General features: G+C 40.6%; 1 protein-coding gene across 5 annotated transcripts in view; it reads left to right on the forward strand.

Annotated features, from left to right (window-relative positions):
* Positions 1 to 1,135: 1,135 nt before the first annotated feature.
* Positions 1,136 to 22,950, forward strand: part of LYN (LYN proto-oncogene, Src family tyrosine kinase) — a 48,552-nt gene continuing 26,737 nt past the window's right edge. Inside the window, exons 1-2 of one of the 5 annotated variants that reach the window (XM_041412726.1) lie at positions 1,136 to 1,233; positions 22,079 to 22,215. In XM_041412726.1, the coding sequence (XP_041268660.1) occupies positions 22,084 to 22,215 (132 nt within the window). In that variant the 5' untranslated portion in view covers positions 1,136 to 1,233; positions 22,079 to 22,083. Of the gene's footprint in view, positions 1,234 to 1,365; positions 1,574 to 20,372; positions 20,395 to 22,078; positions 22,216 to 22,950 lie in introns of those variants that run through there. The other 4 variants (XM_041412730.1, XM_041412728.1, XM_041412731.1 and 1 more) reach the window with 4 other exon arrangements.

Consider the following 22,950-nt stretch of genomic DNA (forward strand, 5'->3'; position numbering starts at 1 on the left):
ATGAAGGCAAGATGGAGGATTCAGGGCGTGGTCCTGTGTTCTTCTTTCTTCTTCATGTCTTCCATTTTGTGTGGTGATGTTGGCACTTGGGGATTGGTTCATGGTGAAGATACACTTGTCTATAAGGGTGAATAGTATTGGGAAATAAAGGTAAATATGTCACACGTAATTTTTATTATAAAAGACACAGCCGCCCTGTGGGTGGGGGAGAGTGCACTTGACTGTCCTGCTGAACAGACCTCGGCTGGGCAGAGAGAAAACTTTGTAGATAAGAGATAATAAACAGAACTGAAGTCCGAAAATCTAAGAGTCCAGACTCATCCTTTGCAATCGCGTCCACCCGGAACCACCTCTCTCCGTGTCGGGGCAGAGACACATAACAGCGGACCCCGACACAACCCACAGTTAGGCTGTACTGGTGGACTTTGGGAAAGTGTACAGAGGTGCCTTTGAGTGACACTTTGACTATTTCTCAAACTTGATCCATTATCTAAACACTTTTATATGGAAAGCTTAAATGCTTTGCATTTGAAATTCTGCCTTAGAAATCTCCATGACCTGAACTTGCCCATGTGGTCTGGCAGCACACACATGACACCTTGACTCTGTTCTTGCAAAGCTTTTCACCTGCATCCTCTGGCTGTTATGTCCACGCATTCATATTTCCTGTTTTGCTGACCTGTGAGATTTTTATTTCACTTTTCACAAGGCTAGTAAATCATTCTTGAAAGAAAAGAAACATTGAAAGATAAGCTTACATGTTCTTTGTTTCTCTCAACCAAGCCTCCAACGGACCTTAGAAGCTGCTTACAGTGGATTTTTGGGGTTCAAGATGTTTTTTTGGCTGTTGATGGAACAAGAGAGCCTTTATTTGCCTCTCAGACTAACAGGGTTTTATCTAGCTGTAACTTTTAGAGGTTCACGATGGCTCGCTCCCCTCTGAGGCAGCTCGGCGGGGCTGACCCCCGACACCCCGGCACAGCCTCCAGCCGGAGGAGCTGCAGCCGCCGGGTCGGGCCGGGCCGGCCCCCTCTCTGTCGCTCGCCCCGCTGTCCACCACATGCAAATGTTCGCCGGCAGCAGGAAGTAACCGGGCTGCGAGCCTCCCGCGGGCCGCGCCCCGCCCGCGCAGCGAGAGCAGCGCTGCGGCCGCGCCGCCCGGGACACGGCTCCGCGCCCGGCGCGCTCCCTGCGCTTCGCCCGCTGCCGCTCCGCGCCCGGCGCACCGGCAGAGTAAGTGCCTTCCCCCGGCAGCGGCGTGCGCGCCCCCGCCCCGGCGCGGCGGGACCCGGCGCGCTCCGGGCGGCTCTCCCTCGCTTCTGCCCCCGCGGGGAGGTGCCGCCGCCGCCCGACCTGCCCGGTAGGACTGGATGGGGTCTTAAGGGAAATAACCGCGTTTGGGATAAAAGGATCGTTCTCAAAAGCATGATTTATCTCGTACCCCTCTGCCTGGCTTCTGCTGTGATCGGAGGGCTCGGCTGCCTTCTGGCTGTTTCGTGCCGGGGAGCGTGTGAAATTAGCTGGTTTAAGTCCGCAGTCGGCGTTTCGAGCCAAAACGTTAGCCTTGACTGAGGTGAGGTGATGTGATCCCTGGGTATCCCTTCTTACGCCGCTTTTTTCTAGGAGCGTATTTTCTGGTGTGTTCTGCAAGTTAAAGCTTCTTCCTCTTAAGTGTATGTTCAAATGTGCTTGAAATTAAAAGAAATATGAGAAAATGGTATTGTGATGTTCGGAGCACGGTGTTTCTTGTAGGCTGCTATTATAGATGCTGTATTCCTGAGGAAAGGTCTTGAAGGGTTTTCTCCTTACAGTTTTAGTTTAGAAGCTGATGCTGTACCTTCAGTAAAGCAGTTAAGAGTTTCTGTTGAAATTGCATCTTTCAAGGGTTTGCAGTGAATGGGTTAGCACAAACTCATCTTGCTGCCTTGCTCCCCTCTTTTGGCACTAAAGACCAAAGGGATTAACACTTAAAGCTTGTTTAGCCAGTTTATATTCCTGTGGATATACATAGGGAGCACAAAGCTGGTTTCATCTGGAACCCCTGGTCAATATCGCATCTGAAACCCCCTGGTCCCATCTCCTGCCTTTCGTTCCCACCTCTGAAAAAAGATAAACGTTCTGACCAATCTTAATGTATTGCAGGACCTTGTAGTACAAATTGAAAATGAAAATTTTTAAGCTAGATCCCATCAAGTACATGTATGACTTTTGCAATTTAAGAATAGTAATGTTAATTGAAAGTATCTGTGAAGTACAAGTGCCATGTAGATAACTCTGCACTCAACACAGTATCACTATAGAGTTAAAACAAAAAGCAGAAGATACGTGTTGAGAAATTGCAAAGCTATGTTGGGAAAACATAGCTCAGTTTTACCAAAAGGAGAGTCAAATTGTGTTTGTGTGGATTGTTTCCAACCCAACACTGAAGACAGAATAGCTGTTATCGTTTTAATATGTACCATCAACAGCACTGAAGTATGGATGAGGGAAAAAAATCAAACCGTTTTCTTTGAAAAAGTAGCAGCAGGCTAGAAATCAGTTAGATACTGTTAATAGGATGTTATGAAACCTTGGAGAAGGATTGAAATTAATGAACTAAGATCAAAAGATGTCTCGTTTTATGGATCTCTTCTGAGATTTGAAGCTTTTTTCTTTCTCTGTTTCAACTTTGTGAGCTACAGACTACTTAGGAAAGAATTCTTAATAACATAAAAATCTCTTAATTGTTTGCTGTTGACATAGATTTTTTTAAACCATGATGACGTAGAACAATCATCTTTGTATAGTAGCTGGCTCATTTCAAGTTATTCTGCTTTTCTCTATTTTTTAGTAAATAAGAGATATTTCCTACAGAAATATGCAGAAGACATGGTAAGGTTTAGGCTTTCCTTTTTAAGCCCCTTGACCAGTTGAGTTGTGCAATGACTGTGACAAAGCAATCAGTTGTGAAACTTTACAACACAAAGTTAAACCCTGTTACCTTTAAGTTGTTTAATACTATGGGGTTCAATGTTACCCTTTTCAAGAGAATTTCCATCAATTTGAAACTATTCCTTGCAGGTATGTATGAATAGATAAGTATTTATGAATGTATAAGTAACTATTTCATAGTATTTCCCCCCTGCCCCCAGTTTATCTGTGTAATTGAAGTGACCTCTCTTCCTATGGCCTTTTTGACTCCTAAGCTAAATGGCATCACAGAACAGCAAGTGTTGAGGGGAACAATTCCTGTGACAGGCTATGAAAACAAGTCCAAGGTCTCCTGGCTCAGCTTAATTCTGTTCTTCAGTGGGATAAAAACTGTCTCACCAAATGAGAGATGCTACACCTGACCCTTCTTGTGGGGCACATTAGGGAGCAACACTGACCTCTCTGTAGTTATTTGGGAAAGTTTAAGTGCTGCCGTATTTAATCTCAGATGTTTTTCCATTGCTGTCACAAAAAGGAGATGTTTGCCTACCTCTACTCTGCATGTTATTTTGAATCTTAATAGGAATCTTTGAGATTTTGGGATGAACACATGTTGATCAGGAGACAATTTTTGTTTTTGTCAAAGGGCTAGGTGATCTGGGAAGGGGGTGAGATCTTTCCTCCTTTCTATATGTGCACATCCTGAGTAACTGAGTGACATTTTTTTCTTCTGTCCAGGGAGTTGTAAAGCCATTTTTACTCTTAGGGTTCAGGGAGCCCTTTTCAAACTGAGTGAACACCGAAGACAAGTACATGGGGACTAACTAACTAACTTAGCTCACTAATTAATGGGGCGGGTGTTAGGTATAACCTAGGATTCTTAGCAATCTGCTGTGGTAGCATGGCTGTACACAGAGGTGGATGTCTGCTGCCACAGAGATATCAGAAGGATATGAGCCATCAGATACTAATACAAGGGATGGGAGGAGAATCCGTGGACTGGGGATCCTGAGGGTTGTGTGAGCTTTGTATGCTGGGAATGATACTTCCTTTTGAAGCTATGGAGCTGAGTGTGTAAATAATTACACCAAACCATGTGACTCTGTTAAGCAGCATTTGTTATAATATTGCCTCTGTAGGATTTCCGTCTCTAAGCAAAAAGGCTTCATTCTACATAAAAACCAGTTGCCCAGCCGAGAATTAGGATTTTTGTCCTGTTGCTCATATTCCTACTTCGTATTTCTCCCATTTATTTGTCTCTCCTCTTTAATGACAGTGTAGGAATGCTAGAGATGGTGTAATAAAAAAGGTTTCCAGACTTGCTAAGCCATGCCACAGGAAACTGTAGATAAAAATGTAAAATTGCATTTGTATGAAAACAGTCTTTAATGACGCATGCAGGGTGAAGGAGTCTGCCACCCTGTAAAGAGTAATGGTGCCTTCTGAAAGAAATCAGCCTGTACTAATAAAAGACAAATGCAATGTAACTGTCCTCAGTGTGACTGTTCCTAGTTTAAACTTCATTGTCCTTCAGGGAAGGATGGAAAGGTCTGTGCTTTCATATTTATTTTTGCCTGATTCAGATACATTTCCTGTTGACATTGTCATTAAATGCTGTAATTTCCGAGACTGAATTATTCACGTTTGAGTTCAGCATCTTTCCTGAAAAATGTGGCTTCATGGAACAAAACGTGAAAGCAGAACTCATCATGTGCTGGAAGCATTTCCTCCAAATATTTATGGGATACTTGTATTTGTTCTGTGCCCTAAAGAACTACTCGTAGAGGTAAATATATTGGTTACTTTTGTCAGGCAAATGTCAGAGGAAAAATGGTATTTTGACAGTAACACTTTGCTGGGGAAAAAAGAAAGGAACACACTAGGGAAAAGTGGAGGGAATAATGGGTAGATCTAATTTCTCTGGTGGGTTAAAAGGGTGGACTAGTTCTGTCCAGGCCAGCCTTTGGTCTCCCTTAGGTCTGCATTGCCTGTCTTTTTCAAACTGCTGGCATCTTAAGTATCTACAATTGGTTCCTGTGTTTGCGCAGCACACTTGCCTTACGTCTTCAGTTCAAAGGACTCCAATGATAAACAGTCTGAACAAAGTGTCCTTCTTCCTCTATGGTCCCTGCTGCATGTGGCAGAAGGCTTCTTCTTCCTGTGGTTGACATATTGTAGAATTTCTTACTTTAATTTGCAAAGTCCAGCTGTGATAGGAAATAGTGCAATTTTAACCGCAACATGTTCACCAAAGGTGTTGAAGTATGGGATGCAGCTACTCTTCTGCAATAGCGCTTTTTGCAGTTTTCTCTATTTTAGAGGGTTGCTCTAAGTATGGAAATGATAAAATTTTGAAGGGAAAGGACTCCCTCTGGGATGTGCTTTTAACTTCTCGTTTGTTGGTTTAAAAAAAGCAGTTTCAGGAAGTTCGTCAAAAAAAGCATAATCTGTTAAGTGGTCTTTCTGATGTGGTATCTACACTCTATTGCTTTTTTTCATGTTTCCTTCAATTTTTTTTTTTTCAGGTAGATGTATACAAACCTGTTTAATTTTTTTTAAATGAAATCTTGCTTGGCTTTTACCTTAGGTTTAAACTGAAGCAATATGGTGTCACAGGAATTAGTACAGAAGTATATTTGGCTGCTAAGATTTTCTCTTTCCACGTGTGACTGTACTAGGGGCTTAGAAAAAAATTAATACCAAAAGTTAAAGACCATGTTTGAGTGAATTGCTATGTAGTGGTAAAACATTTATAAATCAGTAGGTTTGACCTATGGCTAAGTTCTACTGTATTCAGACTAAAAGGATATTTCCTGGTAGTATCAACTGAGTAGGGAAAGATCTGAACAGTAGCACATCTATTGCATATATTGAAATTGCTTGCTTGAATGTCCCTTGCCAGAATAATGGAGTTTATATTCATTAGATCCAGTGGCCAGAAAATGGTTTTCTCCAGGGCAGACCCAGACTTACTGTGTTTTGATGGATCTTTAAAATCCTTCAGTAAGTACTAAATGCCCTGGGGAGCTGTGATTCAGGTGTGAGCGGACAAGGACTGGAGAACCAGGGTTAAGTGATCACCAGAGCTGGTGTCACTGAGGAAGTGAAAGTTTTTGGTAAACAAACAGGAAGGGGATGGGCAGGAGAAAGAGGAAATCCTATATTGGATGTTCTGTGTTCGACTTGTTCAAAATACATTGCAAGAGTCATTTGAATGTGCCGTTGTGATGTAGCAGAATGTGCAAATGGGATTCAAAGTACATTTTTGTAACTCCGGACTTACCATTGCAAAAGATATGCTGAACTGTGCAAAGGCTGGGGGGAAGCATTGCAGCCCGTGAGGGGTGTTGGAAAACCTGCCTTTTAAGCAACTCTTCTGCTGCATTGCTGGTGTGGCAATTTGTCCTCCTTTCTCTGTCCAGCTATACTTGCACTGGCTTCAAGAGAGATTGCAGCAGCTGTCATGGCACCAGTGGAGAAGCACCAAGTCATACTGAGGTGAATTCTGAGCCCATTTCTCTTGGCCTGATTGATGGCAGGCAGTAGACAGCAGTGCTCCCCCTGTGCCTGGCCAGGAGAGCTTGCCTCTTCTCAAAATCTCCTGCTAAATTTCCTTGGGAGCAGTTCCCCTCCCTCTGCCATAATGCTTAGCAGTGTTTCCAAAAAAGTCCTTGACCCACACTGCTTCAAATGTCTTCATTAGTAATGATGTGCTGTTTGTTTGAGGCTTTTGCTCCCCAGTTTCCTGGGAAAATCCATGTTTCAGTCTTTGCCCTGCTGTAGGAGTATTCCCTAACACGATTTCCTTTTTTTCTTCTCCCATAATTCTTTTTTTTTGCCAACGTCATTCTGCTGTTTCTTTCTCTCCAGTCTTCAGGACTGTCAGTGTTATAAACTGTTTATTTCATCTCTTGATTTAGACGTCTGCGGCAAATTTTCTTTTCCCTTTCTGGAAAAGTAAGCCTTATCAACTTTCATAATCCAGTTATCATTTGTACACTACTTATCAGGGAATACTCATCCAGAGATACGTACCCCCAGCCTCTTGAAGAGATATGAAGTCCAGTGGAGTATCAACCTGGCAGGACTGACATGGCCTTCAAAGTATTTTAAGGCTGTGCCTTGTTTAAGGGCAACTTTGTATTTCTGTAGGTGGTCAGCAAGGACTCTTCTGTGTAGAGTACATTTTATGTGTATTTTCTTGATCTTTAGAGACAGCTAACTGCTGTTTGACTCATCTGATTTAAAGCTGTGACCTCAAACTGACTTGAAACAGGTCTCTGTCTTGAAAATGGTCAGTGTGGATTGTCCCCTGCCGCTTTGTCTGCGCTTTCTCTGGTCAAGTTTCTTTTCTGTTGCATGCAGGTTTTTGTGTACTGTGTAATGGCACATGTAAAAAGTTTTTGAGCCAGCATTGACCCTCCTTGTAAACACTTCTGGTTCAGGGAAGTAGAGCATAGTTTTATCAGCATGTGTGCTGGCCTGTGGAGAAGAAATCAAGTCTTGGTATTGTGGAGATGTAGTGCTGAGACAACAGCTCTTGCTCCAGGATTGATGTTCTGTGCTCATTGATGTTGGTGTGCCCCATACACTGACCCCACAGAAAGTGAAACTTAAGAAATTTAGCTTTGAGAAGGCAGTGCAAGTTTAGGAGAACCTAGTTCAATGGAGCTGGCAGCAGCAGAAAAGAGTTTTGGTGGAGTGAGCAAGTAGAAGGGCGCTTCAGGAGAAATACTTCTGCTCTTAATGGAGCATTTAAGCAAGGCTACAAGTGTCAAAAATGCATCTAAGTAGCTTATTCAAATAATATGTATTGAACTAAGTTTGGATGAGGGAGAGGTCCTTTTCCCCACTCCTGCAATAAAAGCAGGTGGCTTGTATGGTGTGACACAGGGAAGCAATTTCTCCTTGGAGCACAGAATACATAGGTTTGTTATATGTTCTTTATCTTGTCATACTGATTGAGAGTTTTTGCTTTCCTAGGGACTATAATTGTCTCTACCCAATTAGTTATTATCCTTTGCATTCTTATTTGATTATTTTTTCTCTTTTTGTCGTTTTGCTTATGCAGTCTTCCTGCTTAATTTGTTTCTCAGTATCAACCCCAATTCTGATTTCTTAAGGTTTTTGGCCTCCCCTCCTACACCTTTTCTCATATGGTTTGTGTTGTCCTGAGGTCTTCCTGTGCATGGTCAAACAATGAAGAAGTCCCACCAGTTGTTAAAGCATCTTCTTTGCACAACACTTAATACTGTGGAATTAAAATGAACACTGTGGACTCATTACTGTTCTCCTGAAACAAACTTGGGTACCCATTGTGGATGCTGGTTTGGTTTTAGTTCTTGCTTTGAAAGATAGCTGCGTGGGCTGGGAGTGCTGAAGTCGCATTTAAACTCTGGGGCTTGTGCAGAATCTAAGGCAGTTTTTCAAAGCATAGCATAATCACATGTCCTGCCTGTGAGCTGTATACTCTTGAGTTATGTGGAGTTACGAAGGGTATAAACTTCAATGAGCAGCCAGTATGGCTGTAATAATAGTGCTGTGAAATTCTTGCACTCTGCAATATGAATGTGAAAATAATCATTGTCATGGTCCTCCAATTGTCCGTGAGTATAAATCTGCCAAAATTATTGTCAGTGCTGGCCTATTTTTTGAGGTCTGTGTGCTGCCCTTTGTGCATAAAGTCCTGGTGTGAGTCTCCTGAAGTCTGTCAAGCTCCTGCAGGCTGTGTGCTGTCACTTGCAGGATCAGAGCCTGGTTCAGTGAAACTTGCTATGGTTGTAACTGCTGGGTCTTCATCTGCTACCAACTGACCATGAAGCAGGACTAGAAACAGCAGAAAATACTAAGTGCTGTACAGTCCAGTGGTGGCATTTTGTGAATACCAAAATGTTAGTTGTTTTTAGAGTGAGCAAACAAGAAATTTCAAGGCAAAGTTAAAATAGTAGCAGGGGTCAAATTATTAATCAGTTTTGAAAATTAAATAAATTAGCATATTGAGCAAATTCAATGTGCATCTTTAAATCAGTCCCCAAGTCAGATCTTCTGTTTAGTATAGAATAATTTCTCTGAAATAGAAAAGAACTTTAACCAAGTTAATACACTTGCATAGCTGCTGTCCTGGTAATATGGGAGAAACTGTTCATTCTTGCCTTTGGGAAAGATCATCTGCCAGGACATACCTGTGCATAAAATTGGAGCACTCCATTTCTTCCTTAGAACCTTTGAAGCCGGAATAGTCAAGTGAACTGTCAGACCAGATATTTACAATCTTTCCTTCAAAGTGAGCTTTCCAAATTCTCTTTCTCGCTCCTTTATGAAAATAGAAAGCACGTAAAATATTTCCAATTTTAATTTCTAATTTCTCTAACTTCAGAGAAACTTTTTATTCGTGCTCATGTGTGTAACAAATGGGAAAAATATGCTTAGAAACTTGGGTGTGAATTCTTATTGATGTTCATTCAGTGACATATTTTCTTCAGTGAGGTATTTCCTTTTACACTCTTATTGCCACCCCAGCTTGAGCTGTAGTTTCACAAGACTTCAGTTAGAGTGTGCTTCCCTCTTTACATGACAAGCTTTCATACCCAAATTGGTGAAATTTTGCAGCCCCTCACGATATGTTTCGTAGACTTAAGAGAAGTGTACTTGTATCTATTAAATAAACTCCTCTGATTTCAAGGACTTAATCTAAAAACCTCCCCAAATTGCTAGTCATAGAGCTCTTTTAATTCTATTTATCATGTTTGTAGCAAACTGTTAGTTCAGATGATAATCTTTGGTGCTACGCCATCAATTGTGACAAATTGCAACAGTTACTTGAAACAGTTTACTAAACTGGGTGAAAAACCAGCTGGTACGTTCCTTGTTTAGATTCATGCCCTTGAAGGAATATAATAACACAGAGTTTAAAGTTAAGTAAAAAAATTGAGTTATAAATAGGCTTCTGTGAAGTGCCAGAACCTGGAGGATGTTCATACACCCTTGAAGTTAAGGGAGGTTCTGCTACTTAACATCAGTGAGAACAAGACAAGGTGTTCCTCCTGTGGATACTTTAGCAGTTAGTGCTGAATGCTGGTCTAGTATCCCTGCAAAGATTAAACAGCAAAAAAAAATCATTTCTGCCATTGGCACCAGATTTTTTTTTTTTTTTAAGAACTCTTGCAGTTTCCTCTTGCAACTTGAGCAACCTTGTCCAATGTTTGCAAACTTTCAGGAGGAACTGTACTTTGAGTGTTAGCTCATGTCAGCATGAATGATTTAACCCCAAATCTTTATCTGAGCATAGAATTCATTCTTGAATCCATATTACATACCCCAGTACAATGTCCTCTGTTTCAGGAGAGTTCAGTGTTTGTCTAGTGCTGTACAGCTAATGAAACACAATACAATCTGCAGGAAGAGTAACTTTTTTTTTTTACAATTTAAATGTATGCTGGTGTTTGAAGATAGTGAAAAAAAATCTGTTTCTCTTTTGTGAAATTCAGTGTTTTAGACATGCTCAATATGTAATATGATGCTATTATACAAGAATGCTATGTTTTAGTTGCAAGCTTAGTCATGAGTACATATCAGCATTCAAACATGGAGGTGACAGCAGATAAAGAAGCCTTCTGACCAATGAAGCAGAATTGCAAATTCAGCACGGGGCAAAGTAATATGAGTTGCACAATGGAGAAGCTGTTACAGTTAGGATCCATTGACACAGAAGTCATTCTGCCCTGATTTAGCCATAACTGTCATAATCCATGTTGAAAGAGGATTGTAGAATGCATGAAATCAGGTAAGGATTATAAAAATTTATTTATACTGTGGGGATATACAATTTGAAAGAACAAAAGCTAATATGCACTTATATTCTGTTCCCCATTTCTCTTTTATTAAACACACTGAAAACAGAAGATAAACCCAAAGGAGAAGTGTCATACTTTCTATGAGACCACCCTCAAAACCTTCATCAGGGCTTGCTGGCTGTGAATTTTCTGTCCTCCAGCATGTTTATAATGATGTGATGGGGGACTTGGACAGGCTGGATTGATGGTTTGAAGTCAGTTGCATGAGGTTCAACCAGACCAAACAGTGGGTGCTACCTTTGGGTTGCAACAACCCCACACAGCACTAGAGGCTGGAAAGTGGCTTGGCAGAAAAGGACCTCGGGATGCTGGTCAGCAGCCAGCTGAACATGAGCCAGCCAGGTGGCCAAGAAGGCCAGTGGCATCCTGGGCTGTATCAGCAGGAGCAGGTCAGGGATTGATCCCTGTACTCAGCTGGTGAGGCCACACCTCAAATCCTGTGTTCAGTTTTAGGACCATCTTTACAAGAAGGACATTGAGGTTCTGGAACGAGTCCAGAGAAGGGCAGCAGAGCTGGTGAAGGGTCTGGAGCACAAAGTCCTGTGAGGAATGGCGGGGGGAGCTGTGGCTGTTTAGCCTGGAGAAAAGGTCTCAGAGGAGACCTTATCACTCTCTGCAATGCCCTGAAAGGTGGTTGTGTGCAGATAGGCTTTGATCTCTTCTTCCAAGCAGCAAGTGACAGGACAAGAGGAAATTGCTTCAAGTTGTGCCAGGGGAAATTTAGATTAGATATTAGGAAAAACCTCTTAACTGACATGTTGCCCAGGGTAGTGGTAGGATCTCCATCCCTGAAAGCATTCAAAATGCCTCTCTAAATGTGGCAGTTGAGGACGTAGTTTGGATGTGATGATCTTAGAGGTCTTTTCCTACCTTAACAAGTCTATGATTTTATGTTGTGGTGATTTCATGGTGTTCATGATCTTTGCATTCTATTTACAATACAACAATGGGTTTGAATTACAGGCACACTTCAAAGCAAGAGATCACATATGCAAAATAGTCTTTATTGCCAACAATGTATTAACTACTTGAAGGCCACCTTCATAAATAACTATCCTCTCCCCTTAGTCGTAGTAGCTATTAATAATTTGCTTCGACAAGAGTCCCATCAATCCATTTATCCAGGCATGTGGAGGTTGAGCATTAAGCTGCCTTACTTGAAGGAGACAAAAGTTTCAAGTGTCAGCTGCTACCTGCAAATATACCTTCCTTTGCACCTTCTGGAGAGGGCAGAGTAACAAATTCCAGCTGAAGAGCTCGTTAGGGTGCAGCCTGGTGATGATTCCCCAAACTCAATATAAGTTAGCAAGTTGCTCACTTTGTCCCTTGTTGTCTTCTGAGGCTCAGTGAAAACAGGGAGAAGCTCTCATTTCTCTTCCATGTGTCATGTTGTAAATGCGGGCATGGGGCACTGCACAGTAATATGCAGATAATTTGTCTGGCTGTGCCTTTGCTTTCCAATACATCAAACTGTATATCGAAATCAACACCTGAGTAAAGCCACTGTGGGCATGAACCAGGCCTTTTGGACTCACAGAGGAGCTCTGCTTGCACATCTATCAACTGCACCTTGTTTTGGGAGGCAAAGTGTTTGTCTGTGAAAGAGAAGGGGAGGATAAATAGCTGGGTAAGTACTGTTGGGAGTGAAGAAGCATAGTTCCCAGATTTGTGTTCTCCAAAGAAACTGTGTGAAACTTGTCCTATCCTTCCATCATGTCACTTGTAAGGAGGATGAAGACCTTTGGGCTACTCCAGGACCTCACTCCAACACCTTTTTTTTATGGGTAATTTCTCATTTTCCTATACCACAATTATTGCTCTGATCACTGAAAAGGAGTGGAGAAGAATCCTTATCCTAGTGGGAGGTATAGACATACATAGCAACATACATACATACATAAAGTGCAGAGCAAAGACAGACTACTGAAAATTTAGCACACTGGCATTGTTGGCCAAAATCACCAATTTAAAGCTGAAAAAAGCAGAATGTGAGTCATAGATACACTCAACGTGGAAAGTAGATGTCGACCTTGGGGTTTGCTAGCTGGATTGGGACACTTCCTAATAGTTAGGAAGAATGTTGATCCTTTTCAGTGTAGTGGTTTGGCCAAATTTTCATTTGGAAATGGAGATTTGGTTATATGAAGCTGCTGTTTGTCATTACTTAGAGTTTTTACCAGTCAAGAAAATGACATTTTTACTTATAGCTTGCATTACACTTTAAAGTCTTTAAAGAATTTTGGGAACCTTTGCTTTAAGTTGGTTAATGTGTTGGCACAGCTTTTCTGTTCCATGTCATATGATCCTTTTGAAGAATTTGATATAAGTATTTATTCTGTTATGTCAAATTAAGATGTTATTTGACCTTTTCCCCTATCTTCAAAAGATATAGTACAGTGGAAAAAAGTTGAGGAAATGGAAGATGTGGTTGCCTGAGGGCTGGCAAAGTGAATTAATTCATTGTTGATATTGATTCAAAATTCTGGAGGATGCAGTTGAGGCAAATGATTGTAATAAAATGAAGCAAGTATTATAAGGTCAGAAAACAGATGTTATTTTAATGTTTAAATGGTTTAAAATTAGTGCCAAAAATACTGACTAAATGAATCTGGAACATTTTCATAATATATAAAGTCTATTATGCAGTGTTAGCAAAATTACAATCTTCTGTGGATTAACTTTCTTGTGTTTTGGGGTTTTTTTTCTTCAAGTCAATAAACTAGGATCAGTAGTTTGTACAAATTCCACTTCAATGTGATGTTTTGTTTCAGGATTTTATTTTCATCCTTCAGAAAGCATTATAACATCATTATACCACCACAGTGACATTATTTTCAGTGTTTCTTGCTGATTTTTATTTACTTTAATGTGTTTGGTTTTTTTTTTTTTTCTAATGACTGCCAAAATTCCTGCATGAAAGCAAAATTTTAACTAATCTAGACAAAACTAGTGAATTTTCAGAAAAATGGACGATTTTTTTCCTGGCCAAAGCTTCCCACCCCTGTTAGAGCTACTTTTCATGTCATCAGCTATGATGATATTTATTTTATGTGTCATTTATGAGCTCCAGCAAAGACTGTGTATTTTAGCCAAGCACTGAATAAAGTTACCTTCTCCCTGGACACTTAAAGGCAAGACAGGAAAAGGCTGGAAAGTGCCATTTGAATATAGAAAAGTGTTTATTTACCAAAGCACTCCTTCCTATTGGAAGTTTGAGGTGTGAAAACTTAAGTCAGTTATTTGCCATTTAGTATAGCAATGTGTTAGTTCACATTGGTTAATGAATTACTAAAAAGCCTCATCTAGTAAGAAAAAAAAAATTAAATGGGGAGTATAGGGAAAAAAGACTGATGATATGATATAGTATGATATGATATTGCTGCTCAGAACGGGTCTGCCTTTTCCAGAAGCACATCAATACAGCATCAGTATGGCAACTCCAGATATTTTATCTCACCTGAAGTTTTCGTTCTTATGGCAGCTGTTGGGGGATTTTTGCTGTATGACTCCTATGTCTTGTGAAGACAGGCTGAGAGAGGTGGGGTTGTTCAGCCTGGAGAAGAGGAGGCTCCAGGGAGCAGCTTTCCAGTACCTACAGGGGACCTAGAAGAGAGCTAGAGAGGGACTTTTTGTAAGGGCATGGAGTGACTGGACATGGGGGAATGGCTTTAAACTGACAGAGAACAGGTTTAGATTAGATATTTGGAAGAAATTCTGTACTGTGAGGGCGGCGAGGCCCTGGCACAGGTATCCCAGAGAAGCTGTGGCTGCCCCATCCCTGGAAAAGTTCAAGACCAGGTTGGATTGGGCTCTGAGTGACTTGGTCTAGTGGAGGGTGTCCTTGCTCACAGCAGGGGGCTTGGAACTAGGTGATCTTGCGGGTCCCTTTCTACCCAAACCATTTTATTGGTTCTAATCCACAGTTCACTTCCAATATAGTTGTATGGCAGAACACCTTTTGGCCCTGTTGTAACTTGAATTTCCATTTTAAGGAAGTGGACTTGAGGTATAAATATTGGAGACTCCTTACCCTTCATTTCAATATGAAGGCAAATGTGAGAAAGAAAAACAGGACACCAAACAATAGAGGAAGGAGTGGTGAGAATTTCATTGAGAACAGTATTTAGCTTGGTAGAGGGTTCAGGGAAGGTGTCTGCCAACCCAGACTGGTTTAATTGGACTGAGATATTTGTGCATTATGTTGGGAATCAGGGCTCGGAAAAGGAGAGACAGAAATACTGGTACAGGGCTCAAAACTGAGCATTGCAGAGGAAGTAGAAATGTGATAGATGTATGAGTGCAGTAGGAATGCAGGTGTTTGGGACCATGAAGGGTGGTATTTTCTGTAACTGATGTGGGAAAGCATAAAAACAGTGAGATGGAATGGACAAAGTAGAAATTGTCTTGGTCTCAATTACTAAGGAAGGAATTGTGAAAGAAGCAGAAGAGGGGGAAGTGCAGCAGACAGGAACCACTACCAGTCTCTTAGCAGGACCACTTTCTGTTTCCTGGTGTTACATTAGCATTACATTGAGACTTTAAAAAACTACTTTTATTTGCAATGAAAAAATATGAGGTCCCTTGTGATATTAAGAGGCATTAGAAACACACAGGTGGCTGAGAATATTGTGCATGACAAATAGCCTGGGAAAAATAATGAGGAAAAATTTAATATCAGTGTGTAAAATAATGCCACAGGAAAGTCTGCTGTGACAATAGTTTGTCGTTTTGAAAAGTGATACAAACCTGGATGTCTTATTGGATGGCCATATGATGATGAAAGGCCAGTGTGATGAAAGTGTGAAAATCATAAATTAATCTCTTGGATTTATTGAGTGATGTATTTCAGTAGATGGAAGAAATAGTAATATTATTTTCTTCAAAGCATTGCTGAAAATCATCTTGAAACATCTGGGCAGCTCCAACCTCCTGTACTTAAAGGGGATGGGTTCAAAGTGAAACAGATGTGGAGAAGGGCTGCTAGGATAACAAGTAGAAGTGGAAAAAACTGAGAGGGTTTGGTTTTTAAAATCTAGAAGACAGGCTGAAAAAGATGTGACTTCTTCCTAATATCCCAAGAGGATGAAGGGCTAAATGCCATTATTGTCTCCAAAACATTTTTAAGACTGGGACTTACGTGACAGCTTCTAAGCCAAGCAGAGTGAGATTCTGAAAAATTTCAGCAATAATATTTTGTTCTTCCCCACCATCACCCATTAATCTCTCTAAAAATGGAGCATGGAAAACTTGCTTCTGAGCTTGTGCCATGTGATTGTGCTGCCTAGAACAGATCTGTCTTTCCCAGAGAGTATTTTGTAGTCCTTTGCTCTAATCATGGTTGGTAAACTAGGTAGCAATGTTGTCTTGCTGTGACAGATATGCACCCCTGGAAAATTTGAGGGATTGACTTAAGTGAGACCAGGTATGAGGAAATTTTAAAAGTAACACACTTGTTGCATACTTTTTCACCACAGTAATGTTGGTTACACTGGGGATTAACTTGTTTCTCTTCTTGTTTATATGGATATTTATGTCAAAATATTATTTTAACTTTGTCTCACCTTTTCCACAAAGAAGATTGAAGCAATTAAAAGAATTCCCCCATTATTTTTTCATTTTCTTTTAAATGCTGGCAGCTGGACTATGGCTTCTCACAACTGACGAGCAGTGGGAGTCTACAGAGGGCAAGTCTGTCACAGCTCCTTTCCAAAAGCATTGCAGGGAGCACATGGTGATTTGTGCCCCTGTGTGTATGCCCATGTGTATCATATAAGGCATAAATTCTATTTGGGAGACAGAGAGATGGGGTGATCCAGACCTACAGAAATAAGCTAAATGTAACAAGGTACATGCAGCAAGGATTGACTGAGACAAACAGAATGATTTTAGCAGAAAGGCAATGGAGGAAGAAACTGCTTAAGTTCCCCTAGTTAGCTGCCAGTGCAAAAACAAGATGTAGGAAGTGAAACAAGCTCAAAATGAAAGCTGACCCCGGATTTCTGCATTTGCATGAGTCTAATTTGTTGAAAGTTATCAGACAGTCAGGATTTACAGTAAAATTGTAATGTGTATCTATAGATAATATTATATCTTATTAAATTAATATATAGCTATAGGTATATATGTGGTGAATTGCAGGTATAAGAATAAGGCTGAACAAGCTTAAATCTAACAACTTCTGAGACCGGCAAGGAACAGAAAACGACTTCTCTTCCGTTGCTCTCCAGTTGAGTTTTTCATATTGCTCCCAACCACAGATAATTTATTTTTGTCACTCTTATTCTCACTGTGGTCTAGTGGCAAATCTTCACTGACACAAATATGTGTAGACCAGTACTCATAAGCAATTGCTGAGCTTTGCCTCCTCTAGTTAAATTCCTGCTCTGTATTCCTTGGCAGTTGCTTTGCCATGTAATGATGGATCAGAAATGAACCCAGGTTTCCCCAGAAATAGTCCTCCTCAAAGTTCCAATAACAGAGATAAAGGAGATCCTTGCAACACTTGGGTAGCACAGATGATGTGGAAGCAGATCAACGTAAAGTGAAAGTAAGCACTGAAGATTAAGGTAAATGAAATTACATTTAAGATTTTTAATTATTTTTTTTCAAAGAATTATAAATTTGAGCAGTTGATTAAAGTGACATAGAATGTTGGATGAGCTTCTGAGACAGCAGGTGTTTGTGTCTATGAGCAGAGCTGGCTTACAGTCCTTCCTCCCCAGCAGTTTTAATCTAAATTGATCACTCTGAGTTTTGAGACACTTCTGCCTTGACCTTGAGTGAAATGCACAGTAGTTCAGGAGATCTGATAAAGGCATTGCTGTGTTACCTCTGACTATAACTTGTGAAGTAGCAGCAAACCAACTGGTATTAAAGGCCAGAATGAAGCATCTAAAGCAGAAGAGGTCAGTGGTATTGTTTTCAAATTTTGGAAGAGGTATTAAAAATAAAACTATTTACTCCTCTGCTCTCTAAGCCCCCTTTAAAGCTCCAGGTGTAAAACCAGTTGGGATTTTATATACAGATGTAAACAGTTGCTTCCTGCTCTTTGATTCAGAAGTTTAAATGTAAAGCAATGTCCAAGACTCAGAGTAAGTTGGGGGTTTTCATTTTTTTTCCCATATTCTTACACATGAGAAATTTGTGGTGTAAAGGAAGAGTTTACTCTTTGTGCTCAATTGAATACAAATTTATTTTATTTATGTACCTCTTAAAATGCATTTATGTATATCTTTTAAAACCCTAAGCCACGTAGGTGTTTTGATAAATGATTACTGACCTTTTCAACAGATATTTATTGGATAAAATACATACTTTGATAAAGTAGAGCTTGTATGCTCAGTATTGTAGTTCTAATTGTTTTTAAAGTTACTTTATTATTGGAAAAGCAGAAGTATAATCTATGAAGATTTGAGAATCATTTCCATGAAGACATGACTTTGGTCAAGAAAAGACCAGGCATGTCAGGTGGGTTTTTTAGGAAATAATTTCTAATATGCACCATATGTGTTGTATGTAACAAAATCACAAGGGAGAGAATGGTTCTAAACACGAAATGAAAAATTATATTCCCTTTGTAGATTGTACAAAGGGTAAGCACTGGGATGAAATGAAACCCCAAATGCTGCTGATGGGGGATGGACAGGTGATGGTCACATGGAACTTGGCTGCTTGCAGTAGGAAGTATTGTGTCTTTAGACACATTACTTTTCTGGAAGTAGAAAAAGGCATATAAAGCAGTTCTATTTTGGGGACAGACAGCAGATATTAAACCTGGCAGAATGCTGCATTTGTTTCTGACTTCCACTCTTCCCAAACCATTTTGGAATGAAGACCCAAGTGCTGTAGTAACAAGAGATTCAGAGAGAAAATTCAAGGCAAATGTAGACATCAAAATCAGTATCTTGGAAAAACCGTCTGCAGAGGCTCTGTGTGACAGGTCTTATGGATAGCCCTGTGGCTTTTTGAAGGGTGCCTGAACCTAGATTGTTGTCACCTTGCTGCAGCTGTTAGCCTAAGTACCTTGTGTTTACTTTTTAGCCATGAACTACAATATGCTCTTTGTTAAAAGAGAAGCTGTTACTTTTTTTAGATATCTATTTATAAAGATTAACAGCTATGTAAAATAGAATTTCTTCTAATTCAGTGTTTGTTTTTCATGTCTAGAAGTGTGGACAGGACAATAAATGAAAAGCATGAATAGGAAGTAGTGTCTCCTGTATTGCAGAACTGTTGGAATGGAAACATCTGAGTAGGGACTGGCAGCATTTTCTCTGATGTATGGATTATTTTTATCGCTGATAAAGAATAATGGAGTTTGGTTTGTAATGATGCAGGGCTCTCTGTATTGCTCTTTGCTTACTGTATTCTCTTTTTTATCAGCACAAAACACTTCCTTGTGACACAGCAACAGAGTGCTGGGGAAATAAACATTTACAGCAAGTAAAATGTTTTATTTATTTATACACTCCTCCCTGCACTGGTGCTTTAGTTAGGTCAGGATGCCACTCCTGAAGCAGTTGCCCACATGCTCAGCTGTAATCTGTGTTCTGGAGCAGAATTAGAATGCAAGAATGAGGCTACTTTGGAAGAATGCAGTGTGAGGCTCAGCTTTAGGTAAACCCTTGTTGTACTAGATGTTCAGTCCTTGGGGCTATACTGGAGTGAAAGGGGCAAAACCCCCCTTGAACCAGCTGTGGGCTTCAGCACCCACTGTTGGGACTTTTTGCTCATGTAGAACCAGCTGAGTCCTGTGGGGACTGTGGACTTTCACCTCTATGAGGAAAAGAACCCAGAAAAAACAGTGCTTCATGATGAGGCACAGGATCTTTGTTTGAAGCCATCACAAGGCTCATCTCACAAACTGATTTGTGTGATTTCACATGACATCAAGTAAACTTCTGTGTGATTTCAAAGCACCTCTACATAGTTATTACTGATCAGTTCTTACTGTCATGAACAAATGAATGCCAACCTTGAGCTTAACACAGCCTCACAGCAGGTTGAACTGACAGCTGTTCATGTGCTTGCAGCTGCAGAAAGAAATCTGAGTAAAAAATTCTTTTCTCTGAGTTTACAGTGACACTGGGCATGCTGCGGTCTCTAAAGATGTGCTCAGCTTTCTTACAGGAATACAGAAAGGGAGTTTTGGCTGACAACTTAGATCAAATTACTTCATGCCCTCCACTTCAGCTGTTTGTTCTGTACAAGCAGAGCTATTCAAGAGCAGAAAGGTTAGCACTTAAGTGGATAAATACCTGATCTTGCAGATACAGCAGGTAATTAAACACTGGCCTTCCTGATGTCTAGGGTGAGTTTGCAAACACCAGTCTGCCTGTGGGTGTACAGAAATTTCCTATGAACCATTAATGACAGAACAAGAGTCATTTACATACCCACAATTATAAATAAATAAAATAAATTTTAAAATCCTTCTCAGTATTACAAAACAACTAGTATGCAACCCATATGTAGCTGAGCATTACAAAAATTAAAGCATTAAAATTAAGCATTAAAGATGTTTGCTTCTAAGGAAAGCTCCTGCATGAAGATGTGCTCCAGTGCTTTCAAATAAGTGTGGGAACACTGAAATGTTGACAGTCAAGAAGAGGAAACTTTTATTCTCTGCCTGGTCAGTGCCTATTGATTTTCTGTAGGATTCCTTTTATTTTTAGTTCCAGAGAAGACAAGAAGGGGAGCAGTGGGTTCTAATCCTGCTTTAAACCAGCATCACAGATCACTGCTGAATCTTAAGGACATCCAAGACGTGTTGGGAATAGGTGACAGATAATTTGCAGAAATGGTAGGAGAGGAAGTATCCTTCTGTCATATTTAGAAGAAAACACTTTGCCTGTGGGTAGGACAGTGCATTGTGTCATTATGTAGTGCTTCCTCAATGGCAGGATGGGACGTTAAATGAAGGTGATGTTGGAAGTTGAGATTTGCCATGTGAGACTGCTTGTTGCCTTGGTTTATTTTTGTAATCAGTTAGGATTGTGATTATCATAGGTACTGCTACAGAAGTATGAGTCTTAACATGAACCCAGTCCAGTCTGGTTAATTTTTGCAGCTGCCAGGTGCTGTCCCATTGATACAGTTGTGTCTGCCAATGGACACTTCTGCTACTACTCTACCTGTTCACTACCATGAACCTTTTCTATCCTAGAGATGAAGGTAAAAGTGGGACGAGTCTTACAATGTGCTTTAGCTTCTCCAGCTGTGTTTGTTTACTTGAGCCTATATTTTCACAAAGCTCTTATTTTAGGTTTTTCATTGTTCTTCAAAGAACTGGCTTTAAAGATTAATTAGCGCGGGGGGGAGTGAGACTGTGTGCCTGCAAGGGAAAATGTGACTGTGAACCTAGCATTAGAGCACTGACCTGAAAGGAGGGAGAGAGGAAGGAAGGAGAGGGTTGAAAAGCATTCATAGTGGATTCTTTGAAGAGTAAGTATAATTACTCTCCTTGGAGGGAGGATTGTAGAGATAATGTTGTATATATATTTGCTGGAGTACTATGTAATTGTATCACGGGATTAGCAGTCAGGTTCCAGTCATGCAGATGCCAACAGCTGTGTCTTGTCTGATTTAGCATGGATGCACATCCTGAGAGAAGAATTAGCCTTCTAAATTATACTGAAAAAGAAATCCTTGTGTGGTGATTTGCCATCGCTGGCACACACAGTGGCTATTTTAGGCTGCTGTAACGTGCCTGTGTGAACAAGGAGATGCATTGCTGAAGGTCACAGTAGCAGCGTGTCTGCCATGGAGCTGGGACTGCACAAGTCATCAGCCTCGTGTGAGACAGGGATTTGAATCAAACACAGCTTCCTGCTAGACTGGCATCTGCAAAATGAAGTGGGGAGATACAGGCATTGCTGTCTTCAGCTGCAGTTCTCAGATTTTGGACAGGATTTTTTTTCCTATATCTTCCAAAAGAGTATTTTCTTTAAAATATACAGGTAAAAGTTATCCCTGCAATAATTGAATTTTTGTTATATCTATTCCAAAACTCAGAGGAGTATCAGAAAGATACAAGGGGTTTGGGCAGGGAAAAGTAGACTGGGAAGAAAACATAAAAAATCTGAAGAAATGGTAAATAACTATTTACTTCATCTGTGGATTGAGATGAGGTAATTTCTTTCCTTTGCAACAGAAAAGAGCAATCAGTGTGCGGGCCTAACCTTCAGTTGTTTTTCCCTTGAACTATTTTGTATGACAAGGAAGAACATTTTTACTATGTAGCTCAGATGATTTCATGGGAAAGGGCTTGGTTTATGGCACAATGATTTTGTTTAACACCTTTTTTATTTCAACAGGAAATATGGGGTGTATAAAATCAAAAAGGAAAGAGAATCAGCATGGAGATGGGCTAGATTTCAAGAATCAACCAGTACGTAAAACTGAACGAACTATTTATGTGAGGGATCCAACGTCCAATAAACAGCAAAGGCCAGTAAGTAGATAGTCTCAGGAGAGAATTCCTGTAGCAAGAACAAAGCATGACTGGCATAACTTAAATTTCAATCCAAAGCATATGCATGGAAAAATTCAAATTGTGTGCAGTTCACTCTCAATGAATAAGTACATAGAAGAATAAAAATTAAAACATGGTGGTTTGCTACTTCATGTTTGTCACAGTTTTCTGCATCTTTGAGTAGATATAACTGTGTAGAATAATGCTAGATGACATTAGAAAACCTGAAGTAGTTTAGATCCATTTTTTATAGCATTGGTGTTGGATTTTTAATAGCTATGGTATCCAGGTGTTGGTTATTCCATCTAAAGGCTGAAGAAATCCTGGGTGATTCTTTACCAGCTCTAGTCAGCTTTACTCACTGAAGGCCACTGCTTGGCCTTGCCTGAGGTGTGTGGGTAAGGCTGGGAGGGTGCAGTGGTGCAGGGAGCAGCACTCCTGTGCTGCGGGAGGAGCAGGCTAACGTGTTCCATGTGTGCTGCCTGGCATTGGAAGGAAGAGTGCTGGGATGGGGAATTCTGCTGGGTACCAAGTGGGTTTGCTAATTTGCAGCTCGACTGGTACCTTTTTTTTTCCCCACCTTCTCTGCTGTGCTGAGGAAACTGTGTCCTGACTGCCTGTGTTCAGGGACCTGCTCTCTGCAGGTGTGAACGGCTCCCTGCTCTCCTCTCTCCCCAGCTGACACAGTGAACTCTGTGTGCTCTCAGTTGATGA

Source organism: Onychostruthus taczanowskii, unplaced genomic scaffold, assembly GCF_017590055.1.
Source record: "Onychostruthus taczanowskii isolate IOZ18803 unplaced genomic scaffold, ASM1759005v1 scaffold4, whole genome shotgun sequence".
Taxonomy (NCBI): domain Eukaryota; kingdom Metazoa; phylum Chordata; class Aves; order Passeriformes; family Passeridae; genus Onychostruthus; species Onychostruthus taczanowskii.